We start from the raw sequence: 25,584 nt of genomic DNA, 5'->3' as shown, positions 1-25,584 counted from the left end.
TATCAAGCATGGTTGAAGTGGAAGTAGTGTCCAAATAGGTTGCCCGCTCACGCTGCTTATGCCGAATATGTTCTCTTGCATCCTTCCACCGCAAAGACGGCTCAGTTACTTCCTTCTAAGGCTGTTGATATGCCCCCCCCCCCCGGCTGAATATGTTTTCTCGAGGAGCCTAGACATATTCGTCTGTGGAACCCTCGGTGACCGTCCATGTCGGCAGAATGGGGTATTCTTGGCATCTTCAGCATTGGCAACCTTGCTCTAAGCTTTTCTCTAAGGGCCTTCTCCTTCCCTCCTGGGCTGCTGCCTAGAACTAGAAGGCATCTTACTCTCAAGCTCTCTTCGAAGCTTATTAAAGGCATCTTGGAGAGAACTAGTAGTCGCTAGAGGATCCTCGGCCTCATGGAATAAGGTAGTTAGAGGATCACTAGTATTGATTGTTGCGATTAAATTCTCTACGTGTCCGTCCTGACCAGGATCAGGACCAGTGTTAGTTTTCTGACCATCTAATGCCATAACGAACGAGTATCCATACAGAAGGCGCCAAATGTTATATGGTTTTTTTATTCCTTCGGGATATTGGTCGTGCTCTCGAACAGATAGGCTCGAACACCTGAAAAATAACGAATATTCCATTTACCAGAATATTCGCCTTCGACGGTCAAGTTAGTAACCGGAAAACAGAAAAACTAGAGGGAGAAAGTAGAGAGAAGTTGGAGCTCTTATTGCTCTTTTTATGTTATGTCACAATCCACCCCTCTTATCACAAATGATTAGGGTATTTATAGGGGTGGGGAATTGTGCCCCTTTAGGGATTTAGAATTACATGCTCTGATTGGCGACGCAATCAAGTGTTGACACGTGTTATCTTCCAATAGGGACATGTGTTGCCCTTTTATTGGGCCATGTGTCGCCATTGGATTGGTCCACGTGTTGGTGTTATTTTTACCCTAAATAATAGGTGATGTGTCTTTTAGTAAATGTTATTTTAATTTTTAATGTTTAGTATTTGAAATACTTTCTTAGAACTTCTAATATATAAAAAATAACATAAAAAAAATCCATTTGCAATATTTGACACAAATTCTGTTAAATATCTGATTAATTACTATATTTTTACTAATGTTAATTTATATAGTTGTCAATGTATTATCATGGAAAGATACATCAAATATTTTATTTATATATAAATTTGCTAATATATATAAGATATGTTTCTTAAATAGATTTTTTTAAAAATAAAATAAATATTAAAACCTAAGGACACATCAGAAGATGACAGTGTTGTTAGTTGTGTGTCTTTTAGTATACTAGAATATCTGTGGTTAAATGCATAAGATATTGTATTACACGGAATGATATAAGCATTTTTAAAATTAGTTTTCTTTTATACAATATATTTTACTCCCGAAATGTGAAAATTTTAAGTTACAGGTGGTTTTACCATACTTGGTACAGACAAAAAAAACGCGGAAAAAACATGTAGCTATTTTGTAAAGAACATAAATCTGTTTTGTGAAGAACATATAGTTGTTTTGTAAAGAATATCCCGTTTATTTTTATTTAATATCTAAAGAACATCTTTGATATTAATATAAAAAAGAAAAAAATAAAAACACGATAATATTATGTTAATGAACATTATTTATATGTACCCACCATAATTTGAAGAAAAAATTCAAAAAAACATTTCACATTAAGCAATGAACATTATGTCACAAATAAAATTACATTACAATGGTAATCAAATAACATAGACATATATTTTTTTCACTCTTATTTGATGGAAATATGTTCTTTTCACTCTAGTTATATGTTCATTACATTTTAATAGTATGTTCTTTTCACTATAGATATATGTTCATTACATTTTAATAGTATGTTATTTTCACTATAGTTATATGTTCATTACTTTTTTTTTTTTTTGCTCTTTCCTACAAAATGGTTGTATTCTGCAATATACCGGAGCCTACAGGGACTAGCGATTGGAAGAAATGAAGTTGGTTTTTTATTTGGATTTTTTTTATTTTTATACCAGCTTTTAAAAAAAATGTGTTTTATCACCCGACAATCATACCATCTACTAAAATTTTAACTCTACATTTTTTCACCTCCTTAACAAATTACATAATTAAATTCGTTAATTAGGCCCATCTAATGGTTAATTTTTCCTTTTTATTCCACAATTCTTCATCATGCTTTCCCTGAATTTCACCTTCACCAATTTAATTACTTTTAAACTTAGTTTTTACAAACTTTTTTTTGTTTACAAAGGTTTAAATATATATAAATGAAATTAAAGTATTACAAACTACGAGCCTTACTAGCTCTTTTGTTACAACGAGAATAAATTAAACTAAAGTCCATCTTCCGAGCTAGATCTTGTTAAGGAATACAACATTTCATTAATTGATCCAACGTCTTTCCATTAAACTTAGAGAATACATAAGAAGACAACGAGCACACAAAAATTAGCATACATATAAACGAGCTGAAAAGGACGTACACCAACATCCTATAACAATACGTAAATGGGGAAGGAAAACAAAGCGGTCAAGGCTTAACAACACAAAATGAATCACACATTTTAGTGATTCAATACAAGGATAGATCTAGGATTTATATATAGGGCAGGTCGTACAAAATATAAAGTAATGAAATGTTATTTAAGAAAAAGAATAATATAGTAAAAATATAGGACAAAGATACAAAATTGCTAATTTTACGATTAGAACCCACCACCTACATTACCAAAATAGACACTAAAGGGCTAGAAACCATCTCAGCTAAGTGTATTCTATGTAAAATCTAACAAGAATTTATTATACATACCTAGTTTTTCTAGGCATAGGGCGGGTCGTGGCCTGGGTAGGCCTGCCCTTGGATTTGTCATTCATCAGTACCCTTAACTGTGGGTACCATTGATCTATTCTCTAAGGAAGACACCATTGACATACTATGGGCCTTTAAATTTGTATTTTAAAGGCCCCCAAACACTTCATTTTGAGAAACAATGTAAAGATTGGTATTTTTTAAAGTAATAGATTGAAAATGCAAAACTAAGTTAAAGTAGAGGACATGCATTTAGGGGTAACCTTCTAAAACTCCATCGACGGGAAAAATCAAAAGAGGAAACAACAAACAAACTACAAGACAATAGTGAGCGATAAGATATTAGGTGGTAATAAATTAGATCTCACAAATTATAAAGTCCTTTTTTGATAAATTGGTTATCTGATTTAAGGTAGTTATTGAATGATTTTGAGAAATTGAGTTAATTTATAGCTTTTTGAATGGTTTTGGAGTTATAAGTCAATGTTCAAAGTTTTATTTTAAAACACAAAAGTGAAGTTATTGAAGATATAATTGATTTTTTGTTTAAGATATACTTGTTTAGTTCTCGTGCCATGCACAATAATTTTCAATAATCATTATTATACTACCATTATAATTAGATGTTATAAACATAAAAAATTCTACAAAAATGATGTACTATATAATATGATCAAAATTATGATAATAAATTTTTTATAGCTATGTAATTATTTGTGTTAAAAATATGCTAATTTTTTTAAAAAAAAAATTTATCAAAAACCACCCGTAAAAAACACATTTTTGTCAAAAACCACTTGAAAAAAATTTTGTTGTCTGTGACCACCCATTTAAATTAAATTGTTGTCAAACGCCACTATAGTCTATATTCCGGCATTGAATCTCAACTCCGTCGTTTACCACAGCCACGTTCCTTGCACGTGACTTTTAATGACTGCCTCCCTACCTTTTTATCCTCCTCGAAATTTCTGGAGTTCCCTCCATTATCTCTCTCTTCCAACCATTAATCCCTCTGGAAATTACAAAAAGATTGGACATCCTCCTTAATTGCGAAGGTGAATCGAGTAATTGCTAGTAGATGAAACAGTGAATTCGTGATTGCTTATTGTTGTCTGTTAACTCTTTGGTGCTTCTCTTGTTATTTCTTGGGTTCTTCGAGAAGTCGTTTCTCCTTTGCTGCAAAAATTCCCCTGTATGGGTTTTTTTTCTTCTCATTTTTACTCTTTAATTTCATCTGGGTATCTCTAATTTTCCTTCATTATTCTTATATGTAATTTTATATTAATTCGTTGTTTTCTTGTATTTAATTTGCTACTAATTTTATGTTGATTGCCCAATTTGTTGAATTGTTTTTTTTTTCTTTTTTTGCTGTTGATTTTGCTATCTGTTGTTGAAATTTGCAATCATTTTCGATGGTCATTGATTCGGGAATGAAAGATTATGGGAATGAAAGATTTTGTCTTGAGAGAGAAAGAAGAGAGAGATAATGGAGGGAACTCCCGAAATTTCGAGGAGGAAAAAAGGCAGGGAGGGAGTCACTAGGCTGTGGTCAACGCCGGAGTTGAGATTTAAAGCCGGAATATAGACTCTAGTGGCGTTTGACAATAAATTTTTTTAAATTGGTGGTCATGGACAACTAATTTTTTTCCGGGTGGTTTTTGACAAAAATGTGTTTTTCACAGGTGGTTTCTTACAAAATTTCGTTTTTTTATGTATTTATATTGTATAAGGTTAGGGAATTATTTTGGATAAAAAATTTGTTTCTTTAATAAAATTTTATTCAGCAAAGAGAAAAAAATACTAAGAACACACCAATAGATGAAACGTGTCATTATAATGTGTTTTTAGTATATATTTATTGATGATTATTGATTACTAGATTAGTTCGCGTGAGATGCACAGATATAATATAAAGAATTTATAATTGTGTACATTTTGAAGTCATATTATCATTAAAAAATATATATGTAAATGCTTTGACTAGTAAAGAAATGTTATTTGTAAAGTCGTATATGTTACCAACAATTTTTACTGGTTTCAAATTAAATACTAAATTTGTAACAAACATTAGCTATGTTCGTTACAACAAAATAATTTTTTTTTTGAGCGAAATAAAATAATATTTGTCATTAGAAAGTGTAATCACATATTTAAACACAATTAAATTAAAATAATATAAACAAAAGTAAATTCATGTCTAAAACAAATTTAGTGGACTTTGTAACTAAATGGAGTAATCACATATATATATATATATATATATATATATATATATATATATATATATATATATATAATATATATATATATATATATAGTGTTAATATGTGGTTTACTTAAAGTTAGCTATATATATGTACCTTAAATTAAGTATTGTATAAAATAATTAATCTTTGCATCAATATCTAGCTTTTCCAAAAAAAAAAATATAAAAAAAAAGAGTTAAGGTAGGAAAAATTGAAGGAGAATCTGACACGTACAACTTAGAGAAAAAGGAATAATGATGTCAGCGTTTGTTATTTTAGTATTAGTTATAAATTGATGATTACTGATGATTGATGATGGAAAAATATACTCCCTTTGTTCACGGGTTGAAAGAGGGTTATGTTTGGTAATTTTAAACCATTAATAAGGAAAAAAATAATGGAAAACAATTATTAGATGTCACATATATCAATTATCAAGACATTAAATCTACTATATTGTTCAAACTCAAAGAAATAACATGATATTGGCATGTGACACCTTTCCTTATTATGACTAGGCGCCACATAAGTAATGACATGAAAAAAACCCATAAAATCTTTCAATTAAACTATATTATTTGTGTGTCTATTCAATTACTCTTATAATAATTATCTTACAATTATGCATTAATTAATTGGATTAATTTATTTTCCATTACAAGTATTACAAGTTATTCCTTATAGTTCATTATTTAATTAAGCATATATGAAATATTCTATAAAGTTTGGTTTATATTTGTTATTGTTATAGTATCAAACTATTATATTTTAAATATATCATAAAATCATTTACTATATATTAAAAGACACACTCAAAATGACACATGTCATTTTATGGTGAGTCCCTTAGTTTTTTTTTTATTATTATTATTATTTATTTTCAATAAACGTGTCATTTTTGGTGTGTCTCTTAGTCTTTTTTTTATTTTTAATATCTATTTAGGAAACAAATATTATACAAAGTACATAAACAAAATAATAGAAAATATTTAATGTATCCTTCCACAATATATATTGATACCATAAACTTAAGTAAATAAAAAAATTCAAAATTTGTACATAATTTGTGGCTTAAATTTACAGGTTAAATATATATTTTTAAGATATTCATTTGGTTACAAGAACAAAATGATATAAATTTTTTGATGAAATATACTTTACTAACAATAGACTCTTTCTTAATAAATTAATTTTACGAATTAATAACTTAGTCAGAATTATTTTTTTAAAAAACAAAATATAATATTAATTAAAGAATAGTTATTCAAAGTTACTATGAATGGCACGGGACCTAACCTAGTATTGAATATTGCAAAGTTATAATTCGTATTATAAAGACTCGAAACATCGTCCAGATCAAAAGCTAATTAACTCTAAAAATATGAATGCATTAAGACTAGGTAACTATTTTTGCAAATAAAAATAGTTGCATTGGACATATGTCAATGTTTTGATAAATGAAAAAAGATGCGTATATATATGTATGAGGGAAATGTGTAATAGAATAAATAATTATTTATGAAATAATTGAAACGTAATCATTCAAAGGGATTACCAAAGACGGTAAACGTAACACTCTTTCAGGAACGAAAGGATACCACGTAGTAATGTGCTATCAACAAAAGTTCATAAAACAAGATTATTTAGAACATAATTATTATGGATTATTGACAACATAGTTGCTATGGAAAACTACATACAAATCTAAACTTAGTATTTAAAAACACAAACCAAAATTAACACATGTCCTCATTCCTCTTCACCTTTCTTTATTCATTTTCTCTCCTAATGTTTTCAAAAAACAAAATTCTCTTTTTCTCCCCCTTTATTTCTCAATAACTTTATATTTTGTAATCTCTATTTTAATTAAATAACCAAATAAATTTCTTAAACCTTCTCATCTTCTCATTATTCCATCTTTTAATTCAATTTATTCACATTCATAATTCAATTCTTTGACCCCTTATCTTCCCTCTCTTCTAATATAAATACGAATTTTCAATAAAGCTTTTCAAACTACTTAAGTTCCAAAAAAATAAAATAATTAGAGAAACATCCCTCAAAATTCCATGTAAATTTTCTACAACAATAAAGATGATGATTGAAAAGGAAAATATTGAGGCGGCAAAGAAGGAAGACTTTTTGACAAGAAAAGTAAAGATTTTCATGCAAGATTTCTATGCAAATTTCATAGGATAACGTTGTTTGCATGTCATGGCCATTTATTTTTCAAGATATTAAGCGTACTTGATGTAAAGACTAAAGAAGAATATCATGCATTCATATTTGATGTAAAAATTATATTAATTATAATAAGTGTTTGATACTTAGTTTTTTTATAAAAATTGTTGATTAATATATCATGCAAATAAAGATTTGATTTTACATGTTTAAGAAATTTTTTCCACAACTATTACCACTAATTCATAAAATATAACAATATGCCAAAAGACGATAAATGAATTCAAGAGTAAGGAAAATTTGTGAATTACTACCTCAAAAAGAGAGCCTTTGTGAATTACTACCCCTAAAAAAAACTTGTTAATTACTACCCCTAAAACCGATTAATTCTAGTAACTACTACCTTTTTCCTTTATTAGCCTACTTAAGATTTTAATGACATAATTATTTGATAAAATTGTAATTAGTAGCTTTAAAACCTTAATTAATTATCTAAACCTTAGCACCACCTCTAGCAACTCCCCTTTACTATCTCCAGCAGCTCCCCCACCCCGAAATTCATCCCCCTCTTGGTCATCCACCACGAAACCTACCCTCTTGCGTTATCTCACGTACCGCTAACCCACCGTTATTATTGCCACTCCCTTTGCCCTAACCCTTAAAACTCATCCCTTCCCTTTTCCCAAACCTTGATTATCACCTCTCGTCTTCCCCCAAGCCTCGAAAACAGTCTAGCCACGTGATGGGGCTGCAATTCGTTGTGGGGGAAAGGAAGGGTGATTTGTTTCATGATAGGGGAAGGGGTGGGGGTAGAAATTGTGGTGGGAAGTAGGAGGGAGGTGGTAATCGTGGCGGGGGAATGACTAGGGATTAGATTGAATTTCGTAGTGGGGGAATGGGAAGGGTGGGTTTTGCGGTGGGGGATCGAAAAGGGAACGAGATTCACGGTGGAGGAGCTGCCGGAGGTGGTGCAAGGGTTAATCTAAATAACTAAGGTTTGAAAACTATTTATTACAATTTTAATGGATAATGATGTCATTATAAAATTAAGTAGGCTGATTAGGGAAAAAGGTAATAGTTACTAGAATTAAGTGGTTTTTGGGGTAGTAATTAACAACTTTATTGTAGGGTTAGTAATTCACAAAGGCACTATTTTTAAGGTAGTAATTTACAAATTTTCCTTCTAGTAATTTGTAAATTTATTTTTTTTTAAAATTTTTTTTGGTGACAAGATAATTTATAACTTAACCATAGCCTGTGCATCTAACAGGTCCAAAAGCTAGTATATTATAATTAGACAATGCATTTAAAATTCTAAATTTTCCTTTAATTAAGGCTATAGAAACAATTGAAACACATAGAAGTGATAGAACAACGATTACAAGATTTAAATCCAAAGCATTGTATTATATATAGTTGTAACAATGAGAGTTTTATATAACAAATTGCCTTAGTATGAATCACATTATTAATTAACTTTAGATACAACATATTTTATTCTTATAAAACTAATGAACACTATAAAACCAAAGTTGAATATATATATATATATATATATATATATATATATATATATATATATATATATATATGCGCTGTATTGAATTTAGCTAATGATACGTACTAGACCCGACGATTCTTTTTATTTTGTGAACTTGTTAGGCAAGTATAGCAACTCACCAGCGCATTAACACTAGAATGAAATTAGACACTTATTTCGATACTTATGAGGAACGAAAGATCTTGATTTGTTGTATAAATTAAGACAAGATGTCACTCTCATCGCATATGCAGATGATGGATACCTATTAAACCCACAAAATTCCAAGTCGCAAACTGCATATTTGTTCACTTATGGTGGCATTATATTGCAATATCTTGGTAACCAACAAAGCAAACCTCGCCTTGACCGTAACATCGTAAAATCATGCCGAGTTGACCACTCTTTATGAAGTAAGACGCGAATACGTATGGCTAAGGATAGTGATCGACAATATCCAAGAAGAATGTGGGATGAAAGGAGTAACAAAAAATCCAACCATCATTTACGAAGAAAATATTGCATGCATCTAAGAAGTAACCGAAAGATACATCAAAGGAGATTGGACTAAACACCTATCCCAAATTTGTTCTTTACACACGATTTAAAATAAGGGTAAGATGGTTTTTCCTAACAAGGTTTTTTATAATTAGGAAGTACAACAAAGCATATAGCAAAAAGGAAAATTTGAATTTTAACACCACAAAAAAACAAAAAAATGGTTTGTAAAACTACCAAAATAAAATAAAATAAAGACCCTGTTTGGGAGAAAGCTGAAAGCTGAAAGCTGAAGCTGATTAAGTTAGATGATTTTGACTAGCTGATTTTATGAACTAATTTGACTAACTTATTGTATTAACTGGTTATATAAAAGTGTTTGGTAAATAGCTGATAGCTTAAAGGTGATTGAGTATGTGAAATGACCAATAAGCTAATTGTGGGGTAGGTAGTTTAGATGGGATTTTAAATTAAATGAGGTTATAAGTGTCATTTCACAATAATTAATGAATAAGCTAATTGAAAAAGCTTCTAAAATGAGCTTTTTCAAAAAGAGCTTATTTAGTGGAATAAACTCTTTCGATAAGCTTTCTACCAAACACTTGTATTAGCTTGTTTGACTAGTCAATCAGCTAAAATTAGTCAAATAAGCTAATATACCCCCAATAAGCTTACTACCAAACAAGGGCAAAATTATTTTAACACCACAAAATTTTAAAAAAATTGGCTTCTACCACCACTTAACAATTGCCGTCTAAATTTCCGTAAAGTGGGATCCATTGTGCCACGTGTCACTATATTACTAGTTTAGAAAAAAAAAACAAAAACAAAATCCCCAAAACTAACCCAACCACCCCAAACCCACCACCGGCGGCACACAACCACCACATACTCACCTTAATCCTCTTGTTTCCAGCCCTAACTCCCGGAAAATTCTCACTCCCCAGATCTAACTGCCAGTTCCCAACATCCACCAAAAATGGCATTCGTTTTTCAGCAACCCAAAAACGAACAGCCACAACCGCTACTATACTTATGGTCGAAATCGACTGGTTTAAGGTAAAAATCGACCATTTCGGCCCTAATAATTCGGCTGATTTCAACCATTAGTGGTCGTTTGTTGTGGCTGTTTTTAAGGGTTATGAAAAACGGCAGCAACGGTCACTACAAGAAAATAGTGTTTTTTCGACCGAAAAAATCCGTCGGTAAAACATCAAAATCGGTCGCTAAAATCGTTACCGACTGAAATCGATCGGTATTCATCGTCCAGTAAAGTAATGGTCGGGAAATCCAAATTTACCGACTAAATATCAGTCGGTAAATATTTAGCGACCGATTTTTAGAAGTTACCGACTGATTTTAAATCTGTTGCAAAATAACGACCGAAATAAAATCAGTCGCTAATTAGCGACTGCATAACAGTCGGACCGTTTTCAATCGGTATTTAGCGACTAATTTACCTACAGTCGATATTTAGCGACCGAAATTCGGTCGTTAATATCGAAACGAATAAAAAAAAATTAAAGCTTGCATACCTGTCAAGCATGCAAGCTTTTTATACTCCGTATTTCTTTTTTACAGTCTCATTTATACATTTTGTACTTCACATAATGAATACTTCTAAAAATTTGTACTACTTTTTATTTTTGAATAGCAATAATTTGTACTATAAATAAATAATTCTCAACAATTTGTACATTATTTACACCTTAATTTATCTATTTTTACGGTATCTAAAAAAAATAGAAATTTTTCTTGAAGCGTAATCCAACTTTGTTGATGTTGAACAATGACTTTAAACTACATCAACACATATTCAACAAATAAATTATCAAAAAATATGAAAATAGCATATGATAGAAACTAGAAATGAATCAAAAAGAAATTTAGTTTGTAATTTGGGTAGATAGAAAAATAAAAAACAAAATATAAAACACGGTAAAAAAAAATTAGGAAAAAAAATAGAAAATAATAGATCGGAAAATGACAAGGTGAAAAGAATTTAAACATAGTCTTAAAAATTGAAAGTGAAAGGGAAAATAAAAAACAAAACATAAAACACAGTAAAAAAAAATGGAAAAAAACAAAAAATATGAGATGAGAAAATGAAAAGGTGAAAAGAATTTATACACAATCTTAAAATTGAAAGTGAAAGGAAAACAAAAAAATAAAACAAAATGAATTAAAAAATATCAGAATTACAAACTCATATCTGAATAACTAAACATATACAGATCTATATAAAAAGACCATCAATAACGACATCTAAAAAATTTAAAAACAAACCCAATTTATTATTATTGACATACGAAATTAAACCCTTATGTCAAGATAAATTACAAATAACATTAAAATCACTTGAGAAAGAAAACCCAAATGAAAAATAAAATCACTTGAGAACGAAAACCCAAATGAAAAACAGAATTAAAAAGATAAAAACGAGTACAAAACTGTAGGCGTCGTTTGAAGTGCGCCTATGTTAAGCATGTGGTGAATATGCTTGGCATTCATAAGAAGTGGGAATTGACATAATACGATTAGGGATGGACAAGGAAAGTAGGGAGCCACCAACAAGTTTTTAAGGAACTTGTAAATCGTTCACGGATCATAAAAGGCAACCACGATAAAGGTAACAACGAAAGGTAACAACGATTGACCATGAAAGTTACACCCCATTCATAATCCATGAGATTACTAACTCCATATGGTTCGGAACCACGAAACACTACGTGAAAAAATGGAATTGGCACCGGTTCAAACCCGGCCTAATGTGGGGGGTGCCAATAAGTGGTTTAAAAAGGCATCGATTCAAACCGGTGCCAAAACTCAGAATTGGCACCGGTTAACCGATGCCAAAAATGGGCAAAAAAAATTATTTGCTTGTTTTTGGCACCGGTTTTTTTTGGCACCGGTTAACCGGTGCAAAAAGTGCCCAAATAATATAATTTTTTTTTTTAAATCTTTTTTTACTTAAATATTAACAGAAAATAATATTAAAAACAAAATACATACAATAATCACATTCATTAAATAAATTAATAATGACATTTATATTCATCAAATTAAAGAAAAAAAATTGATATTACATTACATTACAACATTATATTACAATTTCAGAAAAAAAAAATTACATTACAACATCGAATTAAAACACCAAAATCTACATCATCTTGATATTTGAATCCTTTTTCTGTGTGGAGTGTAAAACCTACATCAAATTTGGACACCAAAATTAATAAAAATCCTAAATAAACTACAATTTGAAATATTTAAACATTATAGGACAATAAAAATAAAAAAATAAAAAATTGCAACCAAATTAAACCAAAAAACAATAGCAAAAAATCTGGTAATATGGAACCCAAAAAAATTATGTTCGGCTATTCAAAAAAAAAAAATTCTCAAAAAAAAAATGTAATCTCAATTCCACAATTCGCTCCATCAAACTCCTTGTATGCACTCGAGCTAACCCAGAAACACACCTTCAAACCTTCGAATTCCACCAAAAATCTCGAAAAAAAAAGTGAGAAAAAAAAATAATTTACCTCGAATTACACTAAAAACCCCCGAAATTAGCTTAAATTTAGGTTATAAAGGTCAAATTCGACCACGAAAACTCCAGATCTAGAGTTTTCATGGTCGAATTTGACCTAAACCTTTAATTTCATCACGAGGGGGAAAGAAAGTGGTGGTGATGATGTTGCGACGGTGATAAAATTGAGGAAATCGCTGGTGGTGGTGATGATGTTGCGATGGTGGTAAAATTGGCTGGAAAAAATGAGGAAATCGAATGAGAACATCGACGGTGGTGGCGCGGTGGTGTTGTTGTTGCGGTGGTGTTGTTGTTGTTGTTGCGGTGGTGGTGTTGTTGCGGTGGTGTTGTTGTTGTTGTAGAGAAAGAGAAGTGATTGGGAAGGAGAGATCAAGGAGAGCTAGAGGAGAGAGAAGGGAGAGCAGAGGATCAAGAAGGGAGAGGAGAGAGTGAAGGAGGCGGACTGAGAGGAGAGAGAAGGAGCAAGGTTTTGGGGTTTTAATCAAAGGGAGAGAGTAAGGGCGGTTTTTTTTTAATAATTAAATGGTCCGGTTCACAAAGGCACCGGTTCAAACCGGTGGCCTTTATGTTTTGGCACCGGTTTAAAGTGAAGCGGTGCTTTTTATTCTGGTTCAGCTTCCCACCAATTTTGTAGGCCATTTTTGGCACCGGTTTGGACTGAACCGGTGCCAATTAGGGGGTGCCTTTTTGATATTTTCCTCTAGTGAAAGGAGGATCAGGGATGATGTTACGAAGTGAGTCATGGAGTCACATTCGCCCGTATTGGCCTCTACTCGATTCTTATAGTGAAAATTGATTCCTGTGATCTCAAAGGCATACAAACAGAGATTCAATTCGCTCCAAACTATTATTAAGCTAAATTGGTTAAATATTAATGCAACACATAATTCTAAAAAAATTAGTGATCAGTTGAATTAAATAACAAGATTAAAAAGGAACCTAAACCGGTTGTCCAAATTATCTTATTAGGTGTGATTTTCAATTACATATTCCCTTTAAACATGCAAAATGGTGATCAATAAAATAAGCATTAATATTGGAAGCAATTTAACAATAATTCCAACAATATAAAATCGTTAGAAAAATAATAGAAATAAAAGGAACATAATTCTTACTTTGATTTTGTTTGCTTGCAATTATAAAATAATAAACGAGTTATTAACTTCAAGGTTATAATAATAAAACAATAATTAAATTAAATTAAATTAAGTAGAGTTGATTTGGGGCCAAACCCTCAAACAGTTCTACATTTCATGCCTTGGCTTAAGGACAGAACCACGAGTAAAGTACGGACTCCTTGGAGTGCTTGAAGAAGGAATTTTGAAAGAAGGAGGGTAGGCTAGTGTTCAGGCTAGAGCATAGAGAAGAGAAAATAGAGAATTAATTGATGCCCCGTACATCAAAAATGAGGGGGTATTTATAGAAAAAATGTGCTGAGGGAACACACGGAACCCTAAAAAGATAAAAACCCTAAAAAAAGTATACCGCGACACGGCAAAATGTACCGTGACAGGGGAAATCCCACCTTCAGACGGGAAACATTCCCGTGACACGGTGCACAACTGTGTGACGCGGGAAATATTTAGTGAACGGGGGATAAAACGCGTTAAGGGTTTACACGGAAAGGACATTGAAACCCCCGTGTCACAGCAGGTGCCCCGTGTCACGGGGAATCCCACCGTCAGACGGGACAGTTTCCCGTGACACGGTGGACTATTGCCGTGACGCGAGAGTTTTTAGTCCGTTTTTCCGTCTAAATTCATTTTTAACCCTAATTTTGTTCTGCATTTTAAGTCCCGATTGATAATTCCGGGCCATTTTTGATTTATTATTATTTAGGCCAAAAAAAGAAAATAAGTAAATAAAATAAATAAAAGGTTTGGGCCAAAATAAATAATAAAACAATAAAATAAAAAAATGGTTTGGGCTGAAATTAAAAACTATGCTTTGACCAAACATCAAGACTGATCCATGGACTATTAAAAAATTAAATTTAATTAAATACGATTTTTTAAGCACTTTCGGGATTAAATACTGAACCTGACCAATAGTGGCGGTGAAAGGTTGTTCATCATCGGGTTTGGTTTTGGGGAGACATTTTTAGGTGTCTATAAAAACAACAATAATGAGAACATTTACCTTACCCTTGATTTATAGATATTGTCGCTTCAATGAAGTGTTGAGAAAGCTCAAAACCCTTTCATTAATGGTGGAGATCGAAAGAGAAGAGCAAAAAAAGGGGAAGAGAGAGAAAGAGGGGATGTTAAGAGAGAGAAAGTGGGGGATGAGAAAGAAGGGAATGTAAAGAGAGAGAAAGTAATTGGAGGAGGAGGTCGGTTGGAGCAAGAATAAGAAAATAAGGGGTTTAGGGTTTCTTTGTCTTATATATCACAAATTTGGGAAAAAGAAATACAAATTAGCAACCAATAAACGATCTCTAAATAGAGACTAATTTTTAATGCAGTCAGTAAATTAGCGACTGATTTTGAAAATGGTCAATAATTAGTGAGCGATTTTTCAAACAGTCAGGAATTAGCGACTGATTTTTGTACTAGTCGGTAATTACCGACTATTTTATAAATCAGTCGCTAATTTGCCTTTTTACCAACTGATAATATATCGGTCGCTAACAACGCGTTTTTTGTAGTGGGTGGCTTGGTTTTGGTGGTCGTTGGGGAGGGTTATCGATTTTGGGGACGGGGAAAGGGAGGGAACGAATTTTTCGGCTGTTTGGGCTGGGAAAGGGGTTGTTAAGGTGAGAGGATGGTGGCGGTGGGCTGCCGGCAGTGGGGCTGATGGTGGGGGTTGGGTGGCTGGGGTAGATTTAGGGTTTTTGATTTTTTTTTTAATATTTTTTACCAATTATATGCTGACACATGGCGTTGTAGGCCCCACTAACAAATTTCATCCATAAATCGGTTAAGTGGTGGTAAAAGCCATTTTTTGGTTTTTTTTTTTTTTTTTTTTGTGTTGTTAAAATAAAAGCTATTTTTTTTAGTGTTAAAAACCATTTTTTTAGTTATTTTGTGGTGTTAAAATTCAAAATATCCTAATAAAAATATTGTTTTACACTTTTCCTTAGTTATGGTTTTACCCCAAAGGGTTTTACCTAGCAAGGTTTTAATGAGGTCACTATTCCCTTATTATTATATGGACATTCAATGGGGAGTGTTAAGAGCCAAGTTAATTAAATTACGCAATACAATAATGTCAATGGCCACACCTTAGTTTTCTTCATTGTAATTTGCCATCCTTCTTGTCACCCCTTAACTTAGTATCCGACAATGTAATACTAAATTACATTACTATAAATAGTCATGTAATTCATCACTTGCATGATGTATGTACACACAAAGTACATAAGAGTAAAAGCTCACTAATAGTAATAATCTACATCTTTAATATTACTCTTACATTCTTCTCTTAATTTTCTATATATTATATGACAAAAAAATACTTTCAATGTTTTTCTTTAGGTGCATCACTTTCTAAAAAAGACATGTTTCAATAATTTGGATGCATCACTTACCTTTTTAATTAAATAAACTCTTTCTATCTCTCTACTGAGTCCTATCATACGAGTACTTTTTCTTTCTCTTTATCTCTCTCTATCTCCAAATATTGCCTCGGAGTCTGTATTTCTAAAGTTGAATTAGTATTTGACGACAAAATATAACTCATGATGACAATATTAATAACCATCTTACCCTTATTTTAATTTGTTATTACTTCTTCATCCATAATCACCTTCAACCCATAAATTCAGACCACCTCACACCATCACCTAGACCGCCACCATGAGTAATACCACGACTGCCGCCGCCACCATCATCATCGCCTTAATCGTGCCCCACCACCCTCAATTTTTTTATTCTGATTAATGTAACAAAGAAGTTGATGTAAGTCTAAATACACCTACCCGAATATAGGTTGATGTATTCAAACTTTTTAAAACGGGTAACTCTCGAATTACACTAGAAAACTCACGAAACGGGATCGATAACCAAAACTCAAGAACACACTCAAAGTTTTGGGATCTTAGGCAAGAACTCAAGACACACTTAAAGTTCACCCTAATCTTATAACTCAGGAACAAACTCAAAGCTATAAGGAAACACTTTAACTCGAGACAAACTCAAAGAAAAATGCTAAAACACTCGGTTTTTATCAATGATCAAAAGTTGTCATTCTCTTCTTATTTTCTCCCTATTTATAGGAAATATGGGCAGCAAGGAAAAGTTTACAACTTAACATCTTCCTAAAACCGTCACATTAATTCAACGGTTACGAAAAGTAATTAGAACTCTCTTAATTTACTCCTTTATAACACCTATTTAAATGGGTATTTACAAATTAGCAATTAAGAGTAACAATTACCCCTAAGCACACATAAACTTACGACTACATAAGGAAGGATGTTAGTAACTCCTCTAAGCCTTATTAAAACTTAAATGAAAGTTAAATTAAACTTAAATATATAGCCCAAAGTAGTAAATGGGCCATGCACACATAGATAACACTCCTTTGTGGGCTTCAAGTGATCTCCAAGTGAGCAAAGTGACAAATTCGGGCTTGAGAGCAAATGGACTAAATCCAAGAGTTTCTAAAACAAGGGAAATCGGTTCTTGATCCATGGAGCTTCTAAGTGGGTTGCTTGATCTTGGACCATTCTCCTCTTCTAGAGAAAAGTTTGACCTCAAACATATATCATCCAAGTAAGGAGATAGGTCCCCAACATTGAAAGTAGCACTCACACCCATCAGCTTATCAGGAAGCTCAATTTTGTAAGCACTATCTTTGATCCTCTCAATAATTTTGTAAGGACCATTAGAACGAGGCATGAGCTTGTTTTTGCGTAACTTAGGAAATCTTTCTTTCCTTAAATGTAACCACACCAAGTCCCTTGGTTGAAAAATAGGTTGTTTGCGGTTTTTATTGGCTCGCTCTTGGTATTTCTTTTCATCTCCTCAATTCTTTTCTTCACTTGCTCACAAGTTTTTTTTGGAAAGTTTCCACTCTTTGCTTAGCATCTATTTCCGTTATTTTCCCCTTAGGAAAAGGAATGAGATCAATAGGAGCAAAAGGATTCATGCTATAGACTACTTCAAAAGGAGAACGTGAAGTAGTGTAATGAATGAGCCTTATTGTAAGAAAACTCCGCATGGGCTAGTTTAATGTCCCAATCTTTCTGCGTTTTGATTACAAGACCACGCAACAAAGTACCCAAAGTTCTATTAGTAACCTCCGTTTTCCCATTAATTTGGGGATGATGAGAGGTAGTAAATAGCAACTTGGTACCCACAAGCTTTCATAGGGTCCTCCAAAAGTGACTAAGGAATTTAGAGTCCCTATCAGATACAGTACTTAGAGGAATGCCATAGAGTTTGACAATTTCCTTGAAGTACAGCCCGACCACTTACACTGCATCATCAGTTTTATTACAAGCTACAAAATTTTCCATCTTAGAGAATCTATCTACTACTACCATGATGCTATCCATTCCCCTTTGCGTTCGTGCCAACTCCACAATGAAATCCATACTAACACTTTCCCATGGAGACTCTGGGACCGTCAATGGAGTGTAGAGACCTTTAGTGAAGGGTCCCTTAGCCTTTTGATAAGTAGCACATCTCTCAACCACATGAGTCACATCTTTGATAATTTTAGGCCAGTAGAAGTGTTCGCCTAGAATATCAAGAGTCTTTTGAATCCCAAAATGTCCGGCCAAACCCCCGCTATGGACTTCCGAACCAACAATTCCCATACTCCATTCTTCGGAACACACATCTTGTTACCTTTAAAGAGATAACCATTTTGCCACACAAAATCCTTGGTAGGACTCTCTATCTCGCTAGAAAAGTCGGGATCATCCTTGTAATAGTCCTTTAGTTGTTCAAAACCCAAAATCTTAGCATCCACCATGGGAAGCAAGTAGTTTCGACGAGACAATGCATCAGCCACCACATTACTCTTGCCATCTTTGTATTTGGAACTAAAAGTAAATGATTGGAGAAACTCCACCCATTTAGCATGTCATTTGTTGAGCATTTGTTGCCCATGTATGAACTTTAGAGCCTCGTGATCGGAATGAAGAACGAATGACTTTGGTCTAAGGTAGTGAGACCAATGATCAAGTGCTCTAACTATGGCATAAAACTCACGGTCATAAGTTGAATAGTTTAACTTTGCCCCATTCAACTTCTCACTAAAGTAACTCACAAGATTCATCTCTTGAATTAAAACATCATCTATCCCAATCCCACTTGCATCACACTCCACCTCAAACACTTTGTTGAAATCTGGTAGCACAAGTATAGAGCATTGCAAAGAAGATATTTGACCTTCTCAAAGGCCTTTTGTGCCGCTTCATTCTAATCAAAATCACCTTTCTTTGTCAATTCTGTAATAGGAGCCATGACGGTTAAGAAGTTTTTTATGAACCGCATATAGAATGACGCTAGGCCATGAAAACTCCTAACTTCGTGAACATTGGTTGGAGTCAACCAAGATTAAACCGCGTGCACCTTTTACGGATCTACATGTACCCCCTCTCCAGTTACAATGTACCCTAAGAATACGTTACTAGGAGTCATGAATACAAATTTCTCAAGCTTACCATACAACTTCACCTCCCTCAATTTTTCAAACAACCTCCTCAAATGAACTACATGATCTTCATTGTTTTTGCTATATACAAGGATATCATCTAAGTAAACAACAATAAAATCATTAAGAAAAGGACGGAAGACTTCGTTCATCAATCTCATGAAGGAGCTTGGGGCGTTGCAAAGCCCAAATGGCATCACCAACCACTCACACAACCCTTGCTTTGTTTTATAGGCCATTTTCCATTCATACCCCTATCGAATTCTCATTTAATGGTAGCCACTCCTTAAGTCAATTTTGGAAAAGACTAAGGCACCGCTCAACTCATCTAGCATATCTTGAAAACAAAGCATAGGGAAACGGTATTCGACCGTTATGTTGTTAACGGAATGACTATCAACACACAATCTCCAAGTACCATCTTTCCTTGGTACTAAGAGTGCCGGGACGACGCAAGGACTGAGGGTCTCCCTCACATAGCCTCTCTAAATTAATTCATTCACTCGCCTCTTAAGTTCCTTACTCTCCTCCGGATTACACCTATAGGCATCCTTGTTGGGTAAAAGTGCTCCAGGAATCAAGTCAATGGCGTGCTCAATGCCCTTTATAGGTGCGTGGGAGGCCATTGGGCAAGTCATCAGGAAACACATCTTTGTACTCTTCTAACAACTCATTTAGTGCGGATTTATTACAAGTAGTACCAAGATCATCTTTGGTCCTCACAACCAAAGCATACCCTCCCCCATTCTTTTCCACTATTTTCTCAAATTCGTTACAAGTTACAAGATAGTTGCTTTTTTCCTTTTCTTTCTTAGCAACTTTAGGAGGTAAAGGCAATAATCTAACTTTTCTACCATCTCTAGTAGTTACAATATACACATTAGATCTACCTTTATGCTTTGAATTATGATCAAATTGCCACGGTCTTCTAAGCAATAAATGACACGCATCCATTGGCAGTATGTCACACCTCCTCTCGTCTTCAAAGCCGCCGATGGAATATGTCACCAAAGCTTGCTTCTTCAGTCTAACTCTTGTGCCATCATTCAACCAATTCAACTTGTAAGGCTCATCATGATCTCTAGTAGTAAGCTTCAACTTACTTACGGCTTCAAAAGAGATTACATCGGTTTGTTCACCTCCATCAACAATTACATTACAAGTCTTCTCACCTATCTTGCATCTAGTATGGAACAAGTTGTTTCGTTGCCTTTCATCGATTTCAGGCCCTCTAAACAAAATCTTTTGAACCACCATCATATTCATTTCATTCTCCGAAGGTATATCCTCATCATACTTTCATCAAACTCTTCATTTTCCTCTTGTGCAACAAAATTATAGAATTTTTCTTTGTCAAATATTGCACATTATGAGGAAGTCAACACATTCTTGCTTGGACACTCGGAAGCTATATGTCCTCTACCATGACATTTGAAACACTTTCTCCTAGTAGCAAGTTCACTAGGTGTGATTACGACCTTTTCTTTCCCCTTATCAAACTTAGAACTAGAAGAGGAAGGCTTATTTTGAAAGGAACCACCTGTTTTATTTTGAAACGTACTCCCCTTTGAGTAAGTAGGAGTAAATTTCATAGGGCTTTTGAAAGAAGAGGTTTTGGGCCTCTCTTTTTTTAATTGAGTTTCGTAACAAAAAGCCAATTTGCAAACATCACTAAAGGTGGTATAGTGAGTCACTTCCACCTTTTGACAAATACTCTTCAAAAGACCTTTTACAAAACGATCGATTTTGAAGGTCTCCTTCTCTTGCAAGTCACAAACTAAACACAACTTCTCAAACTCCTTAATGTAATCTTCTACGCTCATGTCTTCTTGGGAAAGATGGGTCAATTTTAGGTATTGTTCTTGTTCATACTCCCTATTTACCCATTTATCCCTCATTTTCTTTTTCAACTTCTCCCATGAGTCAATTTTTTCTTTTCCCTCTCTCCTTTTATTTGCCTTGAGGTTTTTATACCATAGGGCAGCAAGTTTAGTGAGTTTAAAGACAACCAATTTGAATCTTTGTTGTCATCAAACCCCTTATACTCAAATGCGGTTTCAATTTGCCTAACCCAATCAAGAAAGGCATCGCTATCATGCCCCCCATCAAATTCAGGTAAGTCAATCTTAAGTCCCCTGTCTTCATCAAATTGCCTAAGATTGTTACTGCCCACATCCTCATTTTCCAACTCATTCAGTTTTCTATTGATTTGTAAAAGCATGTCAGACATAGTATCCATCCTTGTGTTTTGCCTAGCCTTTTCTTCCTCGCTTTCTTCTGTTTTTTTCTCTAACTTATCCAATTTTTCAGTTACTGCTTGTAACATTCTAGCAAGCTCCTCTCCACCAGTCATTTTTTTTGTTCACTATTTTGCTAGACTATTACAATTATAAATGATGAAATACTGTTGAAAATAGAAAGCAAAAACAAATACGAAAATGCCTTCAGACTATCAAAGGCTTGAAAATTCAGAAAATTCAGATTAAAAGAATCAATTTGAAAAAATGAAACTTCCTCAAAAGCTTTCCAGATAAAGAAGAAATCCTTAATTGAAATCTGATGTGCTGAAAAGGCTTCCTTTCTGCGTTGTGTTTAAAAATCTGCCCAGTTTAATAGCAAACAAATTCTAAAAATTATGAAATTTTATATGAGTATTCTACACAGAAAATTATCCTACTTCAAAATACTAATTACTCAATTTGGCTTCTAGACGACCGAGATATCATTCCACAAAGTTGACTGAAAAACTGATCGAATTCCAGCAGTTTTCTAAACCCACCAAAACTCGATTTTCTTCAATAAACTGATGTCAAAGCTCTGATACCAGATGAAGTAAGTCCAAATACACCCACCCAAATATAGGTTGATGGATTCAAACTTTTTAAAATGGGTTACTCTCGAATTACACTACAAAACTCACAAAACGAGATAGATAACCAATACTCAAGAACACACTCAAAGTTTTGGGATCTTAGGCAAGAACTCAAAACACACATAAAGTTCACCCTAATCTTATAACTCATGAACAAACTCAAAGCTATAAGGAAACACTTTAACTCAAGACAAACTCAAAGCAAAATGCTAAAACACTCGGTTTTTATCAATGATCAAAAGATGTCATTCTCTTCTTATTAGCTCCCTATTTATAGGAAATATGGGCAGCAAGGAAAAGGTTACAACTTAACATCTTCCTAAAACTGTCACATTAATTCAACGGTTACGAAAAGTAATTAGAACTCTTGTAATTCACTCCTTTGTAACACCTATTTAAATGGGTAGTTAAAAATCAAAAATTAAGAGTAACAATTAACCCTAAGCACACATAAACTTACGGCTAAATAAGGGACGATGTAAGTAACTCCTCTAAGCCTTATTACAACTTAAGTAATAGATAAATCAAACTTAAATATATAGCCCAAAGTAGTAAATGGGCCATGCACACATAGATAAAACTCCTTTGTGGGCTTCAAGTGATCTCCCATGTGATCAAAGTAACAAATTCGGGCTTGAAAGCAAATGGACTAAATCCAAGAGTTTCTAAAACAAGGGAAACCGGTTCTTGATCCATGGAGCTTCTAAGTGGGTTGCTTGATCTTGGATTCCAAGTGCACTTATCTCGAAGGCATTGGCGGGGAAGACGAAGCTTTGGAGGTTAATTGAGTAGCTGCTGGAAATAATAGGAAAAAATCACCAAAAAAATTTATAGACGCTTGTCAAAGATATCTACACCACGATATGCACATCTCCTACAAGTTCATACCACGGTATGGACGTTTCCTATTGCAAACGTCCAAACCATGGAATGTACATGTGTAAGAGACTTCCATATCTTGTAGTGTATATTTCTGTTGGAGATTTCTCCGCATGGGGATGACTTCTCCGATAGACGTTTCCATAGTATTGTTGACGTCTTCGAGAGACATTGATAAAGTAATTTTTTTTATTAAAAAACATTACTAGCCCTCTAGCTAGCGATTTCCCCCTGTAGACGTCGATCGATGTGCGCCTACGTTAAAGCATGTGTGAATATGCTTGGCACTCATAGGAAGTGGGAATTGACATAATACGATTAGGGACAAGGAAAGTAGGGAGCCGCCAACAAGTTTTTAAGGAACTTGTAAACCGTTCACGGGTCATTTAAGGCAACCAAGATTAAGGGACAACGATAGGCAACTACGATTGACCCGTGAAAGTTACACCCCATTCATAATCCATGAGATTACTAACTCCATATGGTTCGGAACCACGAAAGGAGGATCGGGGATGATGGTACGAAGTGAGTCATGGAGTCACATTCGCCTATATTGGCCTCTACTCGATTCTTATAGTGAAAAGTGATTCCTACGATCTCAAAGGCATGCAAAAAAAATACAATTAGCTCCAAACTATTATTAAGCTAAATTGGTTGAATATTAATGCAACATATAATTCTAAAAAATTAGTGATCACTTGATTTAATAACAAGATTAAAAAGGAACCTAAATCGGTTGTCCAAATTATCTTATTAGGCGTGATTTTCAATTACATATTCCCTTTAATATGCAATATGGTGATCATAACAATAGAATAAACATTTATATTGGAAGCAATTTAACAATAATTCTAACAATACAAAATCGTTAGAAAAATAATAGAAATAAAAGGAACATAATTCTTACTTTGATTCTATTTTTTTGCAACTACAAAATAATAAACGAGTTAGTAACTTCAAGGAAATAATAATAAAACAATAATTAAATTAAATTAAATAGAATTGATTTGGGGCCAAACCCTCAAACAGTTTTACCTTTCACGCCTTGGCTTAAGGATAGAACCACGAGTAAAGTATGGACTCCTGGGAGTGCTTGAAGAAGGAATTTTGAAAGAATAAGGGTAGGCTAGTGTTTAGGCTAGAGCATAGAAGAGAGAAAAAACTAGAGAATTAATTGATGCCCCATACATCAGAATTGAGGGGGAATTTATAGAAAAAATGTGCTGAGGGAACACACGGAACCCTAAAATGATAAAATTCCTAAAAAAAGTATCTCCCGACACGACAAAGTGTACCGTGACAATGGAAATCCCGCCGTCAAATGCGAAACATTCCCGTGACACGGTGCACATATTGTGTGACGCGGGAAATATATTAAGTGAACGGGGGAGAAAACGCGTTAAGGGTTTACACGGAAAGGACACGGAAATTCTCATATCACAACAGGTTTCCCGTGTCACGGGGAACCCCACCGTTAGACGGGAAGGTTTCCCATGACTTGGTGGACTGTTGCCGTGACGCGGGAATTTTTCAGTCCGCTTTTCCGTCTAAATTCATTTTTAACCCTAATTTCATTCAGCATTGTAAGTGTCGATTGAAAATTTCGGGCCATTTTCTGATGATTTTATTATTTGGGCTAAAATAAAATGAATAAAAAGTTTGGGCCAAAATAAATAATAAAACAGTAAAATAAAAAAAGGTTTGGGCTAAAATTAAATAATAAATTTGGGCTGAAATTAAAACTATGCTTTGACCAAACATCAAGACTAATCCATGGACTATTCAAAAATTGAACTTAATCAAATACGATTTTTTAAGCACTCTCGAGATTAAATACTGAACCCGGCCAATAATGGCGATGAAAGGTTGTTCAACATCGGGTTTGGTTTTGGGGAGACATTTTTAGGTGTCTACAGAAGCCCACACTTTGACTGAGTTTGTAGAAACGTCAGTTTCCAAAACGATAGTTAAAGTACTCGATAGGGACGGAGAATTATTTAAGACGTTCTGCGATCCTAAATCACTTTATATATGCCGATACCTGCAGAAAAATGTTAATTCCACAGATAAAAGAGTAAAAGGATAGAATATGTATCTAGCACCAGTGGATCAGTGAAAAATGAGTTTGGCAGCTTCCTATGCTTGAAGGAATCCACCGGATAACGTTCGTTGAAACGCTTTCCATGCCTGAGGAAAGCCAAATGAGGGATTTGGTAACTTTATAAGCCTGAAGAAATCTACTGGATGATACTTTCCATGCTTGAGGAAAGCCGACATATGAATTTGGCGGTTTTCTATGCTTGAAGAAATCCACCGGATAATACTTTCCATGCTTGAGGAAAGTCGACAGATGATGAGATTGCAAGTCTTTGTGTATCGA

General features: G+C 33.6%; 1 protein-coding gene across 1 annotated transcript; it reads right to left on the bottom strand.

Moving 5' to 3' along the window:
• Positions 1-270: 270 nt before the first annotated feature.
• Positions 271-20,719, bottom strand: LOC110713097. Its single transcript, XM_021891558.1, has 5 exons — positions 20,424-20,719; positions 18,643-18,839; positions 18,268-18,532; positions 17,357-17,725; positions 271-610 (listed from the first exon to the last, which is right to left on the bottom strand). Exons 1-5 carry the CDS (start codon positions 20,717-20,719, stop codon positions 271-273), a joined length of 1,467 nt encoding a protein of 488 aa, XP_021747250.1.
• Positions 20,720-25,584: the final 4,865 nt, after the last annotated feature.

Source organism: Chenopodium quinoa, unplaced genomic scaffold (genome assembly GCF_001683475.1).
Source record: "Chenopodium quinoa cultivar QQ74 unplaced genomic scaffold, ASM168347v1, whole genome shotgun sequence".
Classification (NCBI taxonomy): domain Eukaryota; kingdom Viridiplantae; phylum Streptophyta; class Magnoliopsida; order Caryophyllales; family Amaranthaceae; genus Chenopodium; species Chenopodium quinoa.
This window is presented reverse-complemented; position numbering and strand designations above follow the sequence as displayed.

Bases quoted from the DNA above. Each gene is read 5' to 3' on its own strand.
- LOC110713097 (XM_021891558.1), bottom strand. From the start codon at position 20,719: ATGAATATGATGGTGGTTCAAAAGATTTTGTTTAGAGGGCCTGAAATC. The intron at 18,533-18,642 runs GTAACAAGATGT...TTGATATTCTAG, and splicing joins AAATGGTTATCTCTTTAAAG to GCGAACACTTCTACTGGCCT. The intron at 611-17,356 runs GTGTGCATGGCC...GTTATTTTTCAG, and splicing joins CACAAAGGAGTGTTATCTAT to GTGTTCGAGCCTATCTGTTC.